The sequence below is a fragment of the Cetorhinus maximus genome, chromosome 16 (assembly GCF_964194155.1).
Source record: "Cetorhinus maximus chromosome 16, sCetMax3.hap1.1, whole genome shotgun sequence".
Classification (NCBI taxonomy): domain Eukaryota; kingdom Metazoa; phylum Chordata; class Chondrichthyes; order Lamniformes; family Cetorhinidae; genus Cetorhinus; species Cetorhinus maximus.
In genome coordinates, this window is record NC_135894.1 from 31359623 (window position 1) to 31381255 (window position 21633).

Consider the following 21633-nt stretch of genomic DNA (forward strand, 5'->3'; position numbering starts at 1 on the left):
CCTTCTGTACCCTTTCCGAAGCCTTCACCTCCTTCCTTAAGTTGGACACAATACTCCAGGTCAGGCTGAAATAGTGCTTAGCATAACTTCATGCCTTTTGTACCCTGCGCCTCTATCGATAAAACCCAAGATCCCGTATGCTTTATTAACAGCTTTGTAACTGGTCCTGCCCCCTTCAAACATTTGTGCACAAATGCCCCCAGGTCTCAATATTCTTGCACCTCCTTTAATCCAATCTTTCTTTCCCTCTCTTATTCCTCTTTCTTACCTGATTTGACTCTAATTCTCAAGCATTCCTCTGTTTCTTAATCAATCTTTAACCTCCTTTGTTGGCCCTGTCGTTCACCAAAGTCCCAGATGTCCTACTGTCCCATTATCAGCTCACACGTCCAGCAAGCTATGGTTTTTCAAGATGGAGAGGGGAGAAAGTCTAACTAATGGCATGTGAGATGACCTGCTCCAGCAAGAATGTCGAATATTCAGGGCAGTTAAACAACTAGTTGTGGGTGAACCTAATTTTTAGGCCAATAAATGTCATCATAGAAAGTGATCATCCAAGACTTTGTTTCGGCACATTTTGCACTCAATAATAGCAGATAAAGTGAATGTCTTGTTAATCTGCTTTTTCAGTGATATTTTATTTGAGGTAGTAATGTTGCTGATATGGGAGCACCACCACTTGGAAGTTCCCCTCCTAGTCACTCACCATCCTGACTTCCGTTCCTTCACTGTCGCTGAGTCAAAATCCTGGAACTCCCTCCCTAACAGCACTGTGGGTGTACTTACACCACATGGACTGCAGCGGTTCAAGAAGGCAGCTCACCACCACCTTCTCAAGGGCAACTACGGATGGGCAATAAATGCTGGCCTAGCCAGTAACACCTACATCCCATGAATAAATTTTTAAAAACTGAAACAAACCCCCGTCTTCCTCAAATTGTTCCAAGGGACCTTTTAAGTCCATCTGACCAGGCAGACAAAGCCTCTGTTCATTGGCTCATCCAAAGGGTGACACCTATCAGAATACTGCACTGCCTCAAAACTGCACTGATGTATCAGAGGTACAGGAGTTTATCATTCAGCCCATCGAGCCTGCTCCGCCATTCAGTTAGATCATGGCTGATGATCTCCCTCAATGCCACTTGCCCGCACTATTTCCATATTCCTTGGTCATTAGCCACCAGTAATCTATCAATTTCTGTCTTGAACATACTCAATGACTGAACATCCACATATATGAGATTAAGTACTCAGTGCTGTAGTTGGGCCTGACTCAACAATGTCTAACTCAAGAGTTAAAAGTCCTACCAATTGAGTCAAGGTAACAAATACAAATGAAGTTGGGAAGACAGTCAAAGATGGCTCTTATTGAATGGCACCAATAATTCTAAAGAAACAGTATTCCAAGTCATTCCCCCCCAAGTATTCAATTGCATAAGAAAGAATATAGGTTTCATACACAACATAAACACTGAGGTAACAGTAACTGACAAAGATCTCCATGACTCTGTTTGGTAATAACCCCAGCAGTCAGGTCAACCTTCGAACACTTGGATAAAGGAATGACAACAGTGAAGACATACCGTGAAGCTGTTGTTGATGTTTTTTGTGCTTGATTCGGCAACACTTGCATCCGATAGGTCAACTTCGTCAAAAATAAGGGACTGTAAAGTGCAAAGGAAACACAGAACAGTGAAAATCAAAATGACAACTCACTCTACTTTCTCTATCAGTTTATAGTCAACCAGATATCTGACACATGCAAGTCCCTATTGCCATGTTTGAAAATATCCAAACCAAGCTGTTGCACAATTATAGCCATTTATAAAGTTTCAATCTACCCAATATGGAGTGGACACTCGCCCCTGCTAAACCAAAGTCAGATTAGTAAGGACAAGCCTTAGAGACCGCAAGTACGGTTGCCAATTAGAGTTGGACATATTCCTGGATGTTTCATCACATGATTTCTTGTCTATGCCTACCCAAACATCCTTCCTGCTGATTTCCAATATACTTATAATTAGTAAATGGTAACGTTCAAAGAAAATTATTTTCTCCCAAATTGCTCACAGCAGTGCCTAAGAGATAATCTTCAATTCTTGGAAACTCCAAGACTATCCTAAAAGGTTGGCAATCCTAACCCCAATTGAGAAGAAGGTTAATACTGGAGTTTAATTGGCTAAAACTGTGCAGCTTACCAAAACAACTACCTACTTCAGATCCAGTTAGGGCTATCTTGCCATCTACAAGGCACAATTCACAAGTGTGATGAAATACTCTCTCCACTTGCCTAGATGAGTGAAGCTCCAACAACACACAAGCTCTATGCCATCCAGGGCAAAATAACCTGTTTGATTGGCACCCCATCCACCACTTTAAACATGCACTCTACCACCGTCATAGTGGCAGCAGTGTGTACTATCTACAAGATGCGCCCAACCTCCATTGTCGACAACACCTTCCAAACCATTGGGCTCTACAACTTAGCAGGACAAGGGCAGCTGACGTATGGGAACACCACCACCTGCAAGTTCTGCTCCAAGCCACACATCATCCTGACTTGGAAATATATCACTGTTCCTGCACTGTCGCTGGGTCAAAATTCTGGAACTCCTTTCCAAAAGTACTGCAAGTGTACTAACACCACATGAACTGAAGGATTCAAGAGGCAGCTCACCAAAACCTTCTCAAGGGCAATTAGGGATTGGCAATAAATGCTGGCCTGGCTAGAGCAACCCACATGCTATGAGAGGATTAAAAACAAAGGGTCCAATTGGCTCCAAGTTTCCATCTCCAACATGTCATCTTGGTGTTACCTCAATCTCAAAAATACCACAAAGTTTGAATCATACTTACAATAAAGTCTGTGGATGAGCCAGGCTTTTTATGTGAGGGCTTGGGGAGGGGGGGTGGGGGAGGGGGGGGGTGCAGTTGGCCTTAACACTTACTGTTCACTAAAAAAGTGTGAAGTATGGCAGAACAAACACTTCTTCACATTTCGTACTCAGCCTCAAACACTCCCAAGTTAAGCACAGTGCAGACAGTTTAAAACTCCCTCTGTTCTTTGCCAATATGTGCCTTAATCTAGGCTTCAGAAGAGTAACAATTCATTTCCTAAAATAAAAACAAAATACAGTGGATGCTGAAAAACTGAAATAAAAACAAAGTGCAGGAATTACTGAGCAGGTCTGGTAGCATTGGTGGAGAGAGAAACAGAGTTGATGTTTCAAGTCCAATATGATTCTTCTTCAGAACCTAAGAAGTCAGCTCAAAACATTAACTCTGTTTCTCTCTCTACCAATGCTACCAGACCTGCTGAGAATTCCAGCACTTTCTGACTTTAATTCCATTTCCTACACCAATTGTCCTGGCAACCCTTCTGAACAAGATTGCCAATTGAATGCTAAATTACAGCCAATTTTCTAACGCAGACAGCCACTCAGTAGGAGCTCAGGTCACACTGCTCACTTCAGTTAGAATTTGTACAGCCAATTGGAAGTATAGGCATTCTATCTAATTAACCAGGCCAGCTCCCTAAGCACCAAATGACAATAGGATCACAACCATTTTGTTGCTTTAAGTAGTTAAAGCTGAAAGAAACGGAGTACTCCGCATTGCAACATGTGTCTGCTTACATATTTTCTAAGGCAGCATTAAACATATGACAACACCCAAAAGGAGTTTGGAATAAATTGAAGTTATGAAAGTTTAGAGCAGCCAACAATTAAGTTGAAGTCCTGACCAAATCCTTTAGAGAACAGCTTATTAAAACCAAGTGACGCAAAAATATGATACAACAGAGCTCTGTCCAAAAATTATGCCACTTTGTGAGGATAAAAAGCTAAACATGTCAGTTCTTTGCTTCTTAGTATATTAGCAAGCAGCTGAAAAATCTCAACTTTCATGCGAAAATCTTGCCTTTATTTTTGAAAGAGTGACAAAAATGTTCAGTGGCAGCAAATCAAAAATAAACTTGTTTGCCTTCAATCCCACATTTGTTGCAATTGTTTACAAAGACAAGTAAATGAAATTATTGTACAAAATTCCCATGGGATCCATACAGTGACCTCCAGAAATGACTGCCTGACTGCAAACAGGGAGCAAACACTAAATCTATTCACATAAATCTGCTAATGTAAATCATAAGATACACTTGTCTTCCACAAGGCAAATTGCAGAGCAGAAACATAATGCAATAACTGGTAAGATGCTGGTCATTTGATGAATTTCTCATCATCACATTCGGCCTCAACTGGAGTACTGTGTCCAGTTCTGGGCGCCAACTTTAGGAAGAATGTGAATGTATTAGAGAGAGAACAGAAAAGATTCATGAGAATGGTACCAGAGATGAGGAACTTCAGTTACGGAGATACATTGGAAAAGTTGGGGCCGTTTTATTTGAAGAGGAGATTTGACAGAGGTCTTCAAAATCATGAGGGGTCTGGACAGAGTAGATAGGGAAAAACTGTTTCCACTCATGGAAGGATCTAGAATGAGAGGGAACAGATTTAAGGTAATTGGAAAAAGAAGCAATGGCGACATGTGGAGAAACTCATGCAGCGAGTGGTTAGGATCTGAGATGAACTGTCTGAGATTGTGGTGGACACAGGGTCAATTGAGTGGTTAGGATCTGGAATGCACTGCCTGCGAATGTGGTGGAGACAGGTTTAATCGAGTGGTTAGGATCTGGAATGCACTGCCTGAGATTGTGGTGGAGGCAGAGTCAATCGAGTGATTAGGATCTGAAATGCACTGCCTGAGAGTGTGGTGGAGACAGGGTCAATCGAGTGGTTAGGATCCGGAATGCACTGCCTGAGATTGTGGTGGAGGCAGAGTCAATCGAGTGATTAGGATCTGAAATGCACTGCCTGAGAGTGTGGTGGAGACAGGGTCAATCGAGTGGTTAGGATCTGGAATGCACTGCCTGAGATTGTGGTGGAGGCAGAGTCAATCGAGTGATTAGGATCTGGAATGCACTGCCTGCGAATGTGGTGGAGACAAGGTTAATCGAGTGGTTAGGATCTAGAATGCACTGTCTGAGTGTGTAGTGGAGACAGGGTCAATCGAGTGATTAGGATCTGGAATGCACTGCCTGAGAGTGTGGTGGAGACAGGGTCAATCAAGTGGTTAGGGTCTAGAATGCACTGCCTGAGAGTGTAGTGGAGACAGGGTCAATCGAGTGGCTAGGGTCTAGAATGCACTGTCTGAGAGTGTGGTGGAGACAGGGTCAATCAAGTGGTTAGGATCTGGAATGCACTGAGAGTGTGGTGGAGACAGGGTCAATCAAGGCTTTCAAGAGGAGATTGGATAATTATCTGAAAAAGGAAGAATGTGCAGGGTTACGGGAAGGTGGCGAGGGAATGGCACTAGGTGAATTGCTCCTCTGGAGTGCCAGCGCATGATGGGCTAAATGGTCTCCTGTGCTGTAACAATTTTGTGATTCTGTGGTAACAATATTGTTATGATGATCTGGAATCCACTGCCTAAAAGGGATTCAAGGGTAACTTTCAAAAGGGATTGAGATAAACAGGAGGAGAAAAAAAAGACTTCAGGGCTGGAGGGAGATGTGTAGTGGGGTGGTGAGAGTTAATCCATTGGCAGGGTCCACAGAACCTGCACTAGGAAGGGTAAGTAGGACAGGAAGGAAACTAGCAAGATTAGCCCCTAGCTTGAGCAATGGGTGGGAAAAGTAGGTCAGAGAGTAGGATGGGGCAGTTGGGGTTACAGCTCATCTGAAGACAGTGGCGAATGTCTCAATGGGCTCTTTAGAAAATGCCATAAGATGCACAGGGGAAGATGTAGACTTATCCAAGAAAGAGTCTAGCCTGGGCTGGTGGCAGGAGAGTAGAAAGTTTGAAGAGTGCTGAAGGATAGGAGCAGGAATTTGGGAGGGCAGTTTACTTGAAAGGAAAGTAATGAAAGAGGCTTGACAAAAAGATAGAGGGGTCGGAGAGGGGTAAAGAGAAAAGTCAAAAATTGGCAAAAGGAAAGTAGAAATAGCAATGACAGACTCAGGTCCAAAGCAGCAGCTAAAACACACACTGTATCCAGGTTGGTTTCTGAGGAAGGCTTTGCAGCGATCAAGACTTCCAATCAATCAAAATTCAACTCCTACTCAGAGTATGCTCACTGTTTATTTACAGCAAATGTGTTGTTGAGATTTGTTCTGACCCAATATATCACACCTTGGGCTGGTTTAACTGTCCAGGTCACTTTTCTTTAAGCAATCTCATTGCCTGATAACAACTATGTAACAAGTTTCTCAGCATCTTCATTCTAGAAATTTCTTTGGTTGCTGGTAAGCATATGGCTTGATTATCCCAGATTTAACTGACAATGTTCTGGACCAATGCCAGTAAGGGCAACAATTTACGTTAAAGTACGTAGTATTTACAACACAGGAGCAGGTCATTCAGTCCAACTGGTCACTGACAGTGTTTATGCTCCACATGAGCGCCTCCCACCCATTAACATAACCTTTTATTTCTTTCACCCTCATGTATCACTTATCTAACATTGCCTTAAGTGTATCTATTCTATTTGTCTCAGCTACTCCAAGTCATAGTGAGTTCCACATTCTAAACACTCTGATTAAAAGAAGTTTCTCCTGAATTCTTAGCTGGATTTACGATTGACTGTCTTATATTTACGCCAGCCAGTTTTGACTCACTAACAAGTGGAAACATTTTCTCCAAGTCTATCCAACACCTTCACAATTTTATAGACCTCTATCAAGTCAATCCTCAATATTTTCTTTTCTAGAGGAAAGACCGCAAACCTTTTCAGTCTTTCCCAATAGGTATAACTTCATAGCCCTGATATCATCCTTGTGAAAAATTACACATTTCCACCAGTGCTGCTATATTCTCTTTGCGTTATGGAGACCAGAACAATACATGGCACTGGTTAGCCAAGGTGTCAGGCTTTAATTTCTACACCATTGACTCAATAATAAAGGTTAACCACATTACTGTTTAAATAATAAAGGTTGTTCATTGGTTTTGAGTGCTATGATTGGGCCATGAGTATTCTCCCAAGCTAACTACTGGTCTAACTATAGCCATGTAATTAATGAGCAGGTTTAACTGATTACAAAACTACATCGTTCAATAATAATAATTACATAGGATATAAATTTGATGAATTTGTTCAACAATGTTATTTATTTTGAAATGAATACAAATGTAAATATTGTATAAGTAGAAAATAGTGAGGATATAGAAATGATACATCTAAAATGAATAAAGAACTTGCATTTATATAGCCCCTTACCACCTCCCCAGTATAACCCAAAGTACAGGAAAAACAATGAAGTGCAGTCATTGTTGTTGTGCAGTAAATGTGCCAGCCCAATTAATGTGCAGCGATCAGTTACAAACAGTAAAGAGGATAACTGATTAATTAATCTGTTGTTGATGGTGCTACAGGAGAAAGAATTACTGACCAAGTTACCTGGAAAACCTATGTTCTACTTTGAATAGTTTCCTGGGATATTTTACTCCAACAGGCAGATGGAGCCTCAGTTTTGCAAAATCAGTGGAGGAGTGAATTCTGAACAATTCATCCTCACATGAATATATAAAACAGATGGAATGAATTAAACTGTGCTACAGTTCTTCAAATTGCTCTCATAATTACATATTGAGACAACATTTAGCATATCCATTTGAAATTAACTTGCTGTTAGCTTACTTAAATAAATGGATAAGTGCATCTGCTAAAACACCAGAGACAAATCTCAACAAGAGCACGTTAAGTGTTTGTACACAAGTCTCTCACAGCATAGTTTCAGGCCACTGTGGTTCAACTGTTATGCAGCTTCCAAATTTACTTTCAATTTAAGTTCTTATTTCATCTGACAGATGTCAAGGGATTTCTTTAAAAATACTAATCTCAGAGAATTTTCATATTCCATTTCAGTATTTATAGCAATTGGGTTACTTCAAAGAGATGAGAAATTAAAGGCATGAATCTTATGAAAAAATGTTGCTATTGGTTTCTATCTTCATCACGTACACTGAATTACAGAAACCTTCTGCTTTTCTACTGTGTCTTTTAGAGAAAGTAGAGAGGTGCTATTTAAACTCATTCTTACTGAGGAGGCCATTCAAAATTGTTAGAATTGGTGAGAAAAAGCCAATAAGCCTATTGTTTCTAAGTATTTTCCAATCCAGCTCTCTCAAACTGCCTGTGTTCTTTCCACATTACATGTCCCCCTGCTTTCAAAAACCACCTCCCTGCACTTTCATTTCCCAGGTCCAGCCTTTCCATTTTCTAAGTTCTGTGTCCACCACCACCTGTTCTGTGGTACCTGCACACACAAGGAACATTATACAAAACTGTCATTAGTAAATACTTCAATCCATGGCCAAATAAATTTTCTGAGCAAATTACAACTTTGAACTTAACTAGGGAACCAGAGACAAGGGGAAAAAAATATTCAAGCTCACTGAAGCTGATCTCTCCCTGACCCTCAAATCTTCCAGCAATGAGATCTCATTGTAATTTGAATTAACCTAATCTTTTTGCTCTATTATCTAGTTAGGTAGATCATTCCAAATGGTTATCACTCATTGAGTAAACAAGCTTTCTCTCCAATTGATTCTCTAAGCTTGCTTTTTACTGACTGCAATTTAAATTCCCTGAGTATATTAATTACAGCACATTAAGAAAATAATCTAGATTTGCCTCATGTTTAACATTTTATATACTATAAAGAGCTCATCGCCAACCACTCTTAACCTCCTCTCTAGTGAATGCAGCTGAGATATTTCTCATTATTCCTCCCACACTTTACACTTGGAACTGGACTTATTCCTTCTATTTTGTAACATCATGACCAAGATGGCACAATCTGGTGGTCTGACAGCACATTGTAAAACATAGGAGTAGGAATAGGCCATTTCACCCTATGAGCCTGTTCCGCCATTCAAAGAGATCATGGCTGATCTATAAGTGAACTCCATGCACCTGCCATTGCCCCATTTCCCTTAATAGTTTTGGATTATAAAAAAATCAATAAAACTCAGATTTAATATTTAGAATTGACCTAGCACTAATTGCTGTTCGCAAAAGAGAGTCCCAAATTTCTACCACCCTTTGTGTACAGAAATGTTTTCTCACTTCACTTCTGAAAAATCAGGCTCTAAGTTTCAGACACTGCTCCTAGTCTTAGACTCAGATTCTCTCTGTTTACCCTATCAGTTCCCCTTAATATCTTTAAACTTCACTCAAATCACCCCTTAATCTTCTAAATTCCAGACTAATAAAAGCCTTAAATTTGTGTAATCTCCCCCCTTAATTAAACCTTTGGAATCCAGATTCTAGTAAATTTATACTGCACTCCCACCAAGGCCAATATTCCTCAGGCTCAGTGCCCAGAACTGCTCACAGCTCTCCAGATATGTTTTAACAACATAAAGCTGAAGCATGACTTCTAATCTCTTGCATTGTAGCCCTCAAGATATAAAGATCATCATTCCATTACATTTTGTGCCTGTTTTTCACATTTTAATGATCTATATCACTGGGTCCCCAATTCTCTTTGGATCTCCAGTGTTTCTAACTTTTTACCATTTAGAAAATACCCTCTCCTCATTTTTCGGTCCAAAGTGGTGACCTCATAATAAATCCATTTGCCAAATTTTTGCCCTTTCAGTTGATCTATCAATAACTCTGTAATGTTATGCTTCCATCCACGCTGCTTACAATGATGCCTAACTTTGTTTTATCAACAAACTAGGATATTTGGCTTTATATTCTATCATCTAAGCCATTAATAAATACAATGAATAGTTGAGGCCCCAACACAGATCCTTGTGGGACACCACTAGTCACATTCTGCCAATTACAGTACCTGCCCATTATCCCTACTCACTGTCTACTGCTGCTCAGTCATGTTATTGATCTAACACGCTCAATAATTTGCCTCCAATTTCATCTGCTTCAACTTTAGCTAAAGGCACAAAAACTTCAACACAGCTTCTGTAGAAAATTATACAGCTAACTTTTCATCTTCACTTTCCACCACCCTGTCAGATCGCCCTCACTTCCCAAGTGGAAACAGGAGCAGAGAGCATTTATGCCATTTGTCCACCTTTGCTCTGGTACTCTGATTAGTCTATGGCCGGAGAGAGAAGAGGGAGTTTTTTTATTTTCTGCATCTTAATCACTGCTCCCATTCTCTCCTGGACATTATGGTTCGGAGGATGCTTGCACCAGTGCCAATGGGAGCGGAGGAGGTGTGGCTGATGAGTGGGGATTCTCCTGTCGATTCATGACCAGCAGGACGCCTTCCTTACACCACATTCCTGGGCCAAGGCAACATTCTCTGTTTTGCCCCATTATCCAAGGTTCCCTCCTCCTCTGCTGTGACCACTTGCAACTCTGCTGGACCCATCTTTTGGTTCTTTACTTATCCCATTCGCACCTGCATCCTTTTGTTATTTAATCACTCCTGCCTTCCACACCATCACATTTCCCTTTTGTTCTCTCTCCTCCCCCCTTTTCCCAGACTCTGCACTTGATTAAAAACAGTTCTTGGGAGAAATTGGCTAACCCCTGAAAATAGACGTGGGGGTCACCGTACACAATTAGCCTGTGCCCATTCACTGTGTTGCAAGTAGTATGTTAAGTTCATGCTGCCCACTGTTTTAAATGATTTCCGCGTGCAGTCAGCATGAACAGTGATGTTCACTAGCAGCATGCACCAGCAGGGGGCCCAGTATCACGAGTCTCTAACACTACTTAAAGGCCTCCTCCTGTAACTGTTACAGAGGAGGTGCACCATGGCTGCGAGAAGTGATTGGAGTCATTTGAAAACTAAATCTGCGCTCTAATACTTTGAGCAATGACTGAACATGCACAAACATGAGCATCAAGGCTTTCAGACAATGCATTGGAGGCAGAAGAGGTGAAAAGAAGGAAAAATATCCTGTGCCACTGGGGGTCATTCAAACATATGCTCAGGAAGCAGTGGGAACAAGCAGCACTGAAGGTCAATGCTGGGACTGTTGGTCGAAGACTTGAATGCAGTGTAGGCAGGAGTTTAATAATCTCACACCAGTTGTCACGGTGAATGAGATCATCTGCATATGGCATATGCTACCATTTGCAACATTCAGCTCATCCACTGCTCAATTCACTATAACCCTATCACCAACCTAACAAAATTCTCTCATCAGTCAGGGCTCACCCCTTCAAATCATATGTTTTATGTCATCCTCACAAAGCTAGCACTGTTGAAAGCCTCATGCCCATAACTCACACCTCACACACACACCGGTAGCTATCTAACTATAACAGCCACATCAAGCAAACATATTGCACGACGCTCACTTTGAGGAGAAGGAGGTTCAGAACAGGCGCCAACTGCATCTTTCAACCCCCATGGAGCAGACAGCACTGGTCATCTTGGTGTTATGACCCCCATGGGGATCCATAAACCAAAATAACCAAATTCACCGAACGACAACCAAATAATTAAATTAGCAACAAGATTTCACTTTTTGTAACTTTTACTTTAAGAGTCAGAATCAATGTAAATTAAACATGAATTAATGGGCAAATCATGGTTTGTATGAATTATAAATAACACATGAAATAGCAGATACAACAAGGACTATCTCACAGCTTTAGTAGTTAGTAGGTAGTTCACCCAGGTGCATGGTCGCATATTTAGTCACGTAGTTCTTCCAAGCAGAGTTCCAGTCCCTTTCCTTCAAAGACTTTGTTAATTCTCTGCAGAGACTTGCTTCCACATAAACAGGGTTTGGCCTGTGCAATCTTCCCTAGATGGCACACTTCTTTCTGGAACCATCTCAACTCTCACACAGAGCCACACAGGCTCCTTTTTTTAACTTCCTTTCCATTGGTACTGCTTTCAGGTTAAGAGTCACCAGGTCACATGGACAATATTTCATATTATCAAAATATTACACTTGATCCCTGTACATGTAATACAAGCTCTTTAAAGTTATTTTCAAACATTTTTTAAAACAATTACAGATTCCCCAAACATTTTAAAGTAATTACAAAATTTTCTTACTGTTACTAATTCCATGTCAAAGTCTGTCACACTTTATTTGGTAAAAAGAAAGTTTTACTCTAGTAAAGTTTTCTTTACAACGGTGTTCAAAATACAGCGAGTTCTTAACATCATAAACATGTTAACAAATGGCGTATTGCTTGTTACATAGGTAACAACAATGATACATCATATTTGCAAAACAAGTTTCATTACCAATACAGTTTTATCTTACAACCTTATAAAATCCAATATGTTTACTTGGCTTCAAGACATTGTTACTATCCCTTATTCTTTAAACTCAATAGAGGCATCTACAATCACATATATCAACCGGCAACACACAATTTTTAGTGTAAATAGTTGTAGCATCAAACTCCACTGATACAGGTTCTTGATTTTGAATTTTTTTAGGAACACCATTGGGTTTTGAACACCATTGTAAAGAAAACACAAACTTTCTTTTTACCAAGGGGGAAAGTGTGACAGACTTTGACATGGAATTAGTAGCAGTAAGGAAATTTTGTAATTACCTTAAAATGTTTGGGGAATCTGTAATTGTTTTAAAAAATGTTTGAAAATAACTTTAAAGAGTTTGTATTACATGTACAGGGATCAATTGTAATCTGTGGTAATGTTGTGGTCTGTATAGACTAACACCACTCCCAACTATTTATCACATTTCACCATTAAACATTCTGTCTAGGCAACATTATAACACTTAATCCATAACAATCAACCCTATGTGACAATTAGGAATTAAAGAACCAGCTTGTGTGAGTTCTTGGAGTCCCAATACTCTTGCAAATTAGAGTGTCTTTTGCTACTGGTCAATTCAGTGTTTCTTTCAATCTCCGCAAAACACCTCCTTTTATCATTTTGCATACTGTGTGCAGCTTTGCCACTTCCTTGGTTTTGCACGCTTCATGTTGTTTTTTAAAATCGATGTTGGATTCTGTATAGTCTGGACCCTGGAATAGTATTTGTGATGGGTCCAAATGTTTTATAATTTGTTTGGTCTGGTTAACTTTGTCAAGAACAACATTGCTGGTTACTGGTGGCTATGAACTGGAACCCAAGGAGAAATCACTTTTCATATTGCTTCTGGATTCAGCAATTTCCTCTGTACTTCTTGAAAGCCAGACACTAAATTGTCATTGGGGTTTTTACTTTTTAAAACAGTCTCTGAATTACTCTGTTCAGGTTATAACTCCTGATCTCCATTTCCTTCTACGTCTGCATGTGTTTTTTAATGTCCAAGTCTTTAAACAAAGTTTCAACCAGCCAAACATCTGAATTGTCCTCCACAGCAAGTGAATTCACCTTATCTTGCTTAAATTCAGGATCATTTTAAACTTTAAGTTCTTCTCCATGATTTAAACTTTTGGTTTTCTTTTCTAGGATACACAAATCTAACAATGCCTCCTTCTATGCAAGTGGTTCATTTTTCTGTCCAGTAAATCCTCTTTAGATGACTTAAGAACTGCTCAGCTAAGAAAGCTTGATACTCCCTTTTATTTAGTTCACACATTTTCTTAAGTATTTTTTTTGCTTTTTTTCCTCCCACTGGATTCGAGCTTTGTTTAATTCTATTTTAGCAAGAGCACTTACCTCCTGGTTTTGAAGTATTAATTTACATTCAAGAACACATATCCTTTCTCACAGCTCGATAGAGTCAGCCCTGGGCTCAGCTTTCCCATGCTCCTTCAAAACACTCCTTTCCTTTGTTTCATCATTAGCTTTGCATACTGTTGCTAGCGGCCTTGCCACACCTTGCTCATGCTTTCCTGCATTTGTAATTCAGACAGCTTTAACTCATCTCCAAGTGCCATTAACTCTTTCTTTTCAGCTGAATGGTCCTTTCAAAATTAGCAAGTTGAGTGTCTGAGTATTTGGACACATCTTTAGTTGAAACATGAATACTTGGAGCAATTTTACAGAAAGTCATGAATTCTTTTAAGTCAATCAGCCTCAAAGGGCTTTCCTGAAACCACAGTGGAAGGCAATACTGTATCCCCAACCAAGTAATTTCTTAATAAGAAATCTACACCGTCAATAGGCAAATTAGGAACAACACCAACAATGCTAAGACCAGCTATCTAAGGCACATTTTTAAATGAACTCTGTACAAAGAAGCAGGTAAACAATTTCCAACAATACCCCATATCAACATGCTTTTACTGAATGAGCTTTCGTGAGAGAAATTCTCATTACCTGCCAACATCAGTGGCCGTGTTGGTCACTAAGAATAACAGTTGACTTCTATGTCTCACCAGACAAAAGTTAGGTCACTTCACCTTTAAACAGAATACTTCCATAATTCCCTGTGCCCTGCTCCACTTTAGTAGTAAACAAAGGAGAACCTAATGACTTTACAAAAGCTTTACTCACTGGGACAGTTATTTTCTAGAGGTGCACTGTGCTACTTACAAATTCTATAGTTTTGCTTCTTAATTTCCAATATTCAGCCTTCACGTGCCTTTTCTTGTGATAAATGTAGCATGTCGGTCCCCTTCAGCTAAACCTATCCTCCGAACCATCACTTCTACTAACCCAAGAAGGGCCTTGGTCATTACCTTCTTCTTCTTTCTTATCAGAGCCTGACCGCTTCTCACCATCAAACTTCCTCTCATTCCAGTTTCACTGGAATGTTCCAAAGTGCGGCCCGTTATTAATCATCTTATGAGTTAACGCATAATCAGCTGTCATTACCGAGGCTTTCCTTATTTTACGACTTCCAAGGACCTTCCAGGGCCTCAGCACTCCAGCAATCTGCTCTCCAACAGCTCAGTAAGATTTCTGAGGTGCTGCCCTAGCAGAGTGGCTATTGCTCCATGGAACAGGAATCTCAGGATGATAGCATTCATCCTCCCACCTCTGTCATTCTGCCAGTGCTCTTACTAATGCTGTTGCCTATCAGCCAGTTAGCACAGCCTAGGCCAAGATGGTGCAGTCTAAAGCCAGGCCTTCTAGGCCCTGAGCTGCTCAATTTCACACTCCAAGGGCATCTGCAGTCTTCTCAATTGAAGGTTAGCAGCCTTCCATTTCCCAGCCACTGGGGAAGCACCTCACGGGCATGAAGTCAGGCAAGGCACAGATGGAAGGCAAGCACAGTTTATAAAGTCCTTATTTAAACTTTAGCAACTTTGGGTGAACACATGATAGAAGCAAAATGTAAACTGTATATGAAAGTATAAGTCATAAAGTTTTAACATCATACAGGTAAAGTTTCTGGGCTATAACTTTACATTCTTCTGTGATATATCTTCTTGGCAGAAGGATCAAGAGGACACAGATTTAAAATGATTGGCAACAGAACCAAAGGTGACATGAGGAAAGGTCTTTTTACGTAGTGAGTGGCTACGGTCTGGAATGCAGGGCCTGAGAGTGTCATGGAGGCAGGTTCAATTGTGGTTTTCAAAAGGGAATTGGGTAAGACACTGAAGGGAAAATATTTACATGTCTACGATGAAAGGGCAGGGAAGTGGCTAAATTGCTCTTGCAGAGAGCATGCATGGGCTCAACTTTTCTTCATACATTTTAATTCTCCTCAGTGTTTCAGCTATTCTGTGACATATTTTATGGGGATCCTTCCATTAGCTTTTTGGGATGGTCACCCCAAAGGGATGATCAGTTATAGAGGAAAGGAAAAAAGTGTGGGACTGTTAGTGAATGGGGAGGTATAGTTGAGGTTATTGCTTCGCTCATTAATAATCGGATCGTGTCAAGCCCAGGTAGAAAAGCGCTGTCTATGTTATTGCCTTCCTTCCCGTTCCTCCACTTCCTGTTCCCATTCTTCCTTCTCATGCTCCTGATGCTCAGCTTCTTGCCTATCGGTGGTGGCAAGGACTGTTTCCTCAAAGTGACAAGGTCGTACGGCAAGCTACCACAAATCTTGACAACCGCTCAGCTGAGTATTATAGGGGTCCTCCAGAGCTGTCCGGGAGGCGGAAGTGATCCTTCAGAACGCTGATGCTAAGTTCATTAACATTCCTTTTGGCAGCATGACTCTCATGTGTCCAAGGGTTCCTGACCAGAGTCATGAGCTCTGTCATAAGAAATAGGAACAGGAGTAGGCCATTCGGCCCATCGAGCCTGCTCCACCATTCAGTAAGATCATGGCCGATCTTCTCGTGTTTCGATTTCCACATTCCTATCTAACCCCGATAACCTTTGATTCCCATCATGATTGTTCTACCTTGTCACCCAGTAGCTAGCCTTTGACTTGCTGTGGTGCGTCAAATACAGGCTACACAGAGGACTGCTGCAAAATGACAAATTGTGACTGCTGCCAGGGTAACAGGCATTGACCTGCATGATGCACTGCCTGTTGTCACACACCAGCTACACACTACGGAAGAGAAATCTGTTCAGGAAAACGGCCGTGTTCACATGAGGCACACGTAAAGCAATGTACATGTATTCAATGGCACCCTGCAACATCCTCAAAAACCTCCTGCTGAGATCCTTTCTTTCCCCTTCTCCTCCATCTTCTAGCAGTTTCCTGTGGCGCCTCTTCATTCTCCGAGTCATTCCCAGAGGAAGACTCACCAGGCCATCATGTCCAAAAGCATCTTTGGTGGGAAGATCGAGAAGAAGCAATATAAAATAAAGGGTGCAATTACGCAAGGAAGTTACGATGAGCATTTATAAAAGTTCGACCTCAACTGGAGCACTATGTCCAATTCTGGGCAGAGTGTAAAAAATCTCAAGAGGGTACAGAAAAGAAAGATGTAAATGTGTTGGAAGCAGTTCAGAGAAGGTTTACTATACTAATACCAGGAAGGTCCAGTTGTTGTATGAGGAAAGGCTGGACAGGTTAGGCTTGTATCCACTGGAGTAAGAGGCAACTTGTTTGAAACCTTTCAGATCCTGAGGGGTTTTGACAGGGTGGATGTGGAGAGGATGTTTCCTCTTGTGGGAGAATCTAGAACTAGGGGTCACTGTTTAAAATTAAGGTGTTGCCCATTTAAAACAGAGATGAAGAGAATTTTTTTTCTCAGAGGATTGTGAGTCTCTTCCTCAAAAGACGGTGGAAGCAGAGTCTTTGAATATTTTTACGGCAGAGGTAGATAGGTTCTTGATTAACAAGGTGGTGAAAGGTCATCAGGGGTAGCAGGAATGTGGGGTTGAGGTTACAATCAAATCAGCCATGACCTTATTGAATGGCGTAGCAGGCTCGTGGGGCCGAGTGGCCTACTCCTGCTCCTAATTCGTATGCTTGTATGTAACATGTCATTAATATATGGCTAAGGCTACATAGAACTGTCCTGGCCAATATTTATCCCTCAATTAACACCACTAAAATAATTTTTCTGGTCATTATCACATTGCTGTTTGTGGGACTCTGCTGTGCAAAAATTGACTGCAGTGTTTCCCACATTACATTTTTTGTATAACTGTCAGTCGTTGACAAGACGTTTTGTGTTCCTAGCAGAAGTGTAGTGTAATAGTATTGACCCTGACTATCTTCAAATCTGCTCCCCGATTTGCAGGAACGGAGCGACCTCAGGATATACATACACAAAACGGTGAAGGTGGCAGGTCAGGTTGAGAAGTTAATGTAAAAGACTTACAGGACCCTAAGCTTTATAAATCAAAATATAGAATACAAACGCAAGGAAGTTATGATGAACTTTTATAAAAGCACTAGTTCGACCTCAACTGGAGCACTATGTCCAATTCTGGGCACCACACTTCAGGAAGGATGTAAGAAATCTCGAGAGGGTACAGAAAAGATTTATAACAATGGTCCCAGTGATCAAGAACTTCAGTTACATGGATGGATTGGAGAAACTGAGTTTGTTCTCCTTAGAAACGGTTAAGAGGACATTTGATAGAAGAGTTCAAAATCGTGAGGGATCTAGGCAAAGTAGATAAAGGGAAACTGTTCCCATTGGCAGCAGGGTTGAAAACCAGAGGACAGCGATTTAAAGTGAATATTTGAAAATTCTTTCACGGGATGTGGGCTTCGCTGGCTGGGCCAGCATTTATTGCCATCCCTAATTGCCCTTGAGAAGATGGTGGTGAGCTGCCTTCTTGAACCACTGCAATCCATGCGGTGTAGGTACACCCACAGTGCTGTTCGGAAGGGAGTTCCAGGATTTTGACCCAGCGATACTGAAGGAACGGCGATATATTTCCAAGTCAGGATGGTGAGTGACTTGGAGAGGAACTTCCAGGTGGTGGTGTTCCCATGTGTCTGCTGCCCTTGTCCTTCGAGATGGCAGTGATCATGGGTTTAGAAGGTGCTGTCTAAGGAGCTTTGGTGAGTTCCTCCAGTGCATCTTGTAGATGGTACACACTGTTGCCACTGTGCGTCGGTGGTGAAAGGAGTGAATGTTTGTGGATGGGGTGCCAATCGTGAGGGCTGCTTTGTCCTGGATGGTGTCAAGCTTCTTGAGTGTTGTGGGAGTTGCACTCATGCAGGCAAGTGGAGAGTATTCCATTACGCTCTTGTAGATGGTGGACAGGCTTTGGAGAGTCAGGAGGTGAGTTACTCACTGCAGGATTCCTAGCCTCTAGCCTGCTCTTGTAGCCAGAGTATTTATATGGCTAGTCCTGTTCAGTTTCTGGTCAATGGTAACCCCCAGGATGTTGATAGTGGGGGAATTCAGCAACAGTAATGAATTGAATGTCAAGGAGAGATGGTTAGATTCTCTCTTGTTGGAGATGGTCATTGCCTGGCACTTCTGTGGTGTAAATGTTACTTGCCACTTGTCAGTCCAAACTTGAATGTTATCGAGGTCTTGCTGCACTTGGATTTGGACTGCTTCAGAATCTGAGGAATTATGAATATTGCTGAACATTGTGCAATCATCAGCGAACATCCCCACTTCTGACCTTATGATAGAAGGAAGGTCATTGATGAAATAGCTGAAGATGGCTGGGCCTAGGACGCTAGCCTGACAAACTCCTGCAGTGATGTCCTGGGACTGACCTCCAACAACCACAACCATCTTCCATTGTGCTATGCATCACTGCAACCAGTGGAGAGTTTTCCCCCTGATTCTCATTGGTTCCAGTTTTGCCAGGGCTCCTTGATGCTACACTCAGTCAAATGCGGCCTTGATGTCAAGGGCAGTCACTCTTATCTCACCTTGAGAGCTCACTGATTTTGCCTATGTTTGGACTAAAGCTGTAATGAAGTCAGGAGCTGAGTGGTCCTGGTGAATGCAAAAGAACCAACAGCAACAAGAGGAAAAACATGTTTCTGTATTGAGTGGTTATGATTTGGAATGCACTGCCTGATTGTGTGGTAGTGGCAGGTTCAATCATAGTTTTCAGAGGGAAACGGATAAGGAGCTAAGGAAAAAAGGATTGCAGGGCTATGTGGAAAGAACAGGGGGTTGGGACTAGCTAAGTGGCTTGTGCAGAAAGCCAGCCGACATGATCGGCCAAATGGCCTCCTTCTGTAAACATTCTAAAGTACCCCAGCACCAGTCAGACAAATTGCTTGTAGACGACTGAAATTTTCACTATGTATAGGAAAGCTCTAAGAACACATGCAGTTGAATCAGCAGCCAGAAGGGATAATCCAACAAGTAACCTGCAAGTTTTTTATGATACTTTAAAAAACTCTTGTTGGGAGGAGCGGTCCTTCACTCCATTTAACATTGTGTTCAGCTGTGTGAGTTTAAGACGATGTGTAGTCTGGAGTAGGCTGTTTGAAAATGGCAATTTTGCCCTCAAAACAGCATTGCACTGATTGACATTGATGGCCTGCATACCACAGCCGATGGTTGTTTGGTGTGCAGGCACAAGCCTCTTTATCAAAATAGCTTTCTGAACACCTCCCATCAGATGTGCGTGTGTATTCCAGACCCCATTCAGGCACTAGGCAGCATTAGATGCTCCTAAAAAGCAGGAGCTACACAGCTTAATTTAACCTTCGGGTCAGGGTTAATACTATTATACTACACTTCTGCTAGGAACACAAAACATCTTGTCAACGACTGGCAGTTATACAAAAAATGTAATGTGGGAAACACTACAGTCAATTTTTGTACAGCAGAGTCCCACAAACAGCAATGTGATAATGACCAGAAAAATTATTTTAGTGGTGTTAATTGAGGGATAAATATTGGCCAGGACAGTTCTATGTAGTCTTAGCCATATACTAATGACATGTTACATACAAACATACGAATTAGGAGCAGGAGTAGGCCACTCGGCCCCACGAGCCTGCTACGCCATTCAATAAGATCATGGCTGATTTGATTGTAACCTCAACCCCACATTCCTGCTACCCCCGATGACCTTTCACCACCTTGTTAATCAAGAATCTATCTAGCTCTGCCATAAAAATATTCAAAGACTCTGCTTCCACAGTCTTTTGAAGAAGAGAGTTCCAAAGATACTCAGTCCTCAGAGAAAAAGAAAATTGACCTCATCTCTGTTTTAAATGGGCAACACCTTATTTTTAAACAGTGACTCCTAGTTCTAGATTCTCCCACAAGAGGAAACATCATCTCCACATCCACCCTGTCAAAACCCCTCAGGATCTGAAAGGTTTCAAATAAGTTGCCTCTTACTCTTCTAAACTCCAATGGATACAAGCCTAACCTGTCCAGCTTTCCCTCATGGAACAACCCACCCATTCCTAGTCTAGTAAACCTTCTCTGAACTGCTTCTAACACATTTACATCTTTCTTTAAATAAGGAGACCAATACTGTACACGCTACTCCAGATGTGGTCTCACCAATGCCCTGTACAACTGAAGCATAACCTCCCTACTTTTGTAATCAATTGCCCTCACAATAAATGATCACATTCTATTAACTTTCCTAATTACCTGATATACCTGCATACTGACCTTTTGTGATTTATGCTCTAGGACACCCAGGTCCTTCTGAATCTCAGAGCTCTGCAATCTCTCGCCATTTAGATAATAAGCTTCTTTTTATTCTTCCTGCCAAAATGAATGATTTCCATTCGCCCACATTATACTCCTTTTGCTAGATATTTGCCCACTGACTTAAACTATCTATGTCACTTTGTAGCCTCCTTACATCCTCTTCACAATTTACTTTCCTACCTATCTTTGTGTCGTCAGAAAATTTAATAAGAATTCTTTCTGTCCCTTCATCCAAACCATATGTAAATTGTAAAAAGTTGAGCCCCAGCACTGATCCCTTTGGTACACCATTCGTCACGTCCTGCCGACCAGAAAAAGACCCATTTATGCCAACTCTCTGCCTCCTGTTAACTAGCCAATCTTCTATCTATGCCAAAACGTTACCCCCTACACCATGAGCTTTTATTTGTTGCAATAACCTTTGATGTGGCGTTTATCAAATGCCTTCTGGAAAACTAAGTACAGTACATCCACTGGTTCCCCTTTATCCATAGCACATGTGACTCCTTCAAATAACTCCAATAAACTGGTTAAACATGATTTCCCTTGTACAAAACCATGTTGACTCAAGCCTCAACTTTTACAAGGCCTGATTGCCTTGAATTTTTCTAAGTGCCCTACTATAGCATCTTTAATAATAGCTTCTAACATTTTTCTTATGACAGATGTTAGGCTAACTGGCCTGTAGTTTCCTGCTTTCTATCTCCCTCCCTTTTTGAATAAAGGAGTTATATGTGCTATTTTCCAATC

The 21633-nt window shown here is 41.3% G+C and overlaps 1 protein-coding gene across 1 annotated transcript in view; it reads right to left on the reverse strand.

Moving 5' to 3' along the window:
- dgkh (diacylglycerol kinase, eta) overlaps positions 1 to 21633 on the reverse strand; it is a 675016-nt gene that overhangs the window by 352698 nt on the left and 300685 nt on the right. Inside the window, 1 exon segment of the mRNA XM_078559610.1 lies at positions 1584 to 1664. Coding sequence (XP_078415736.1) covers positions 1584 to 1664 — 81 coding nt within the window.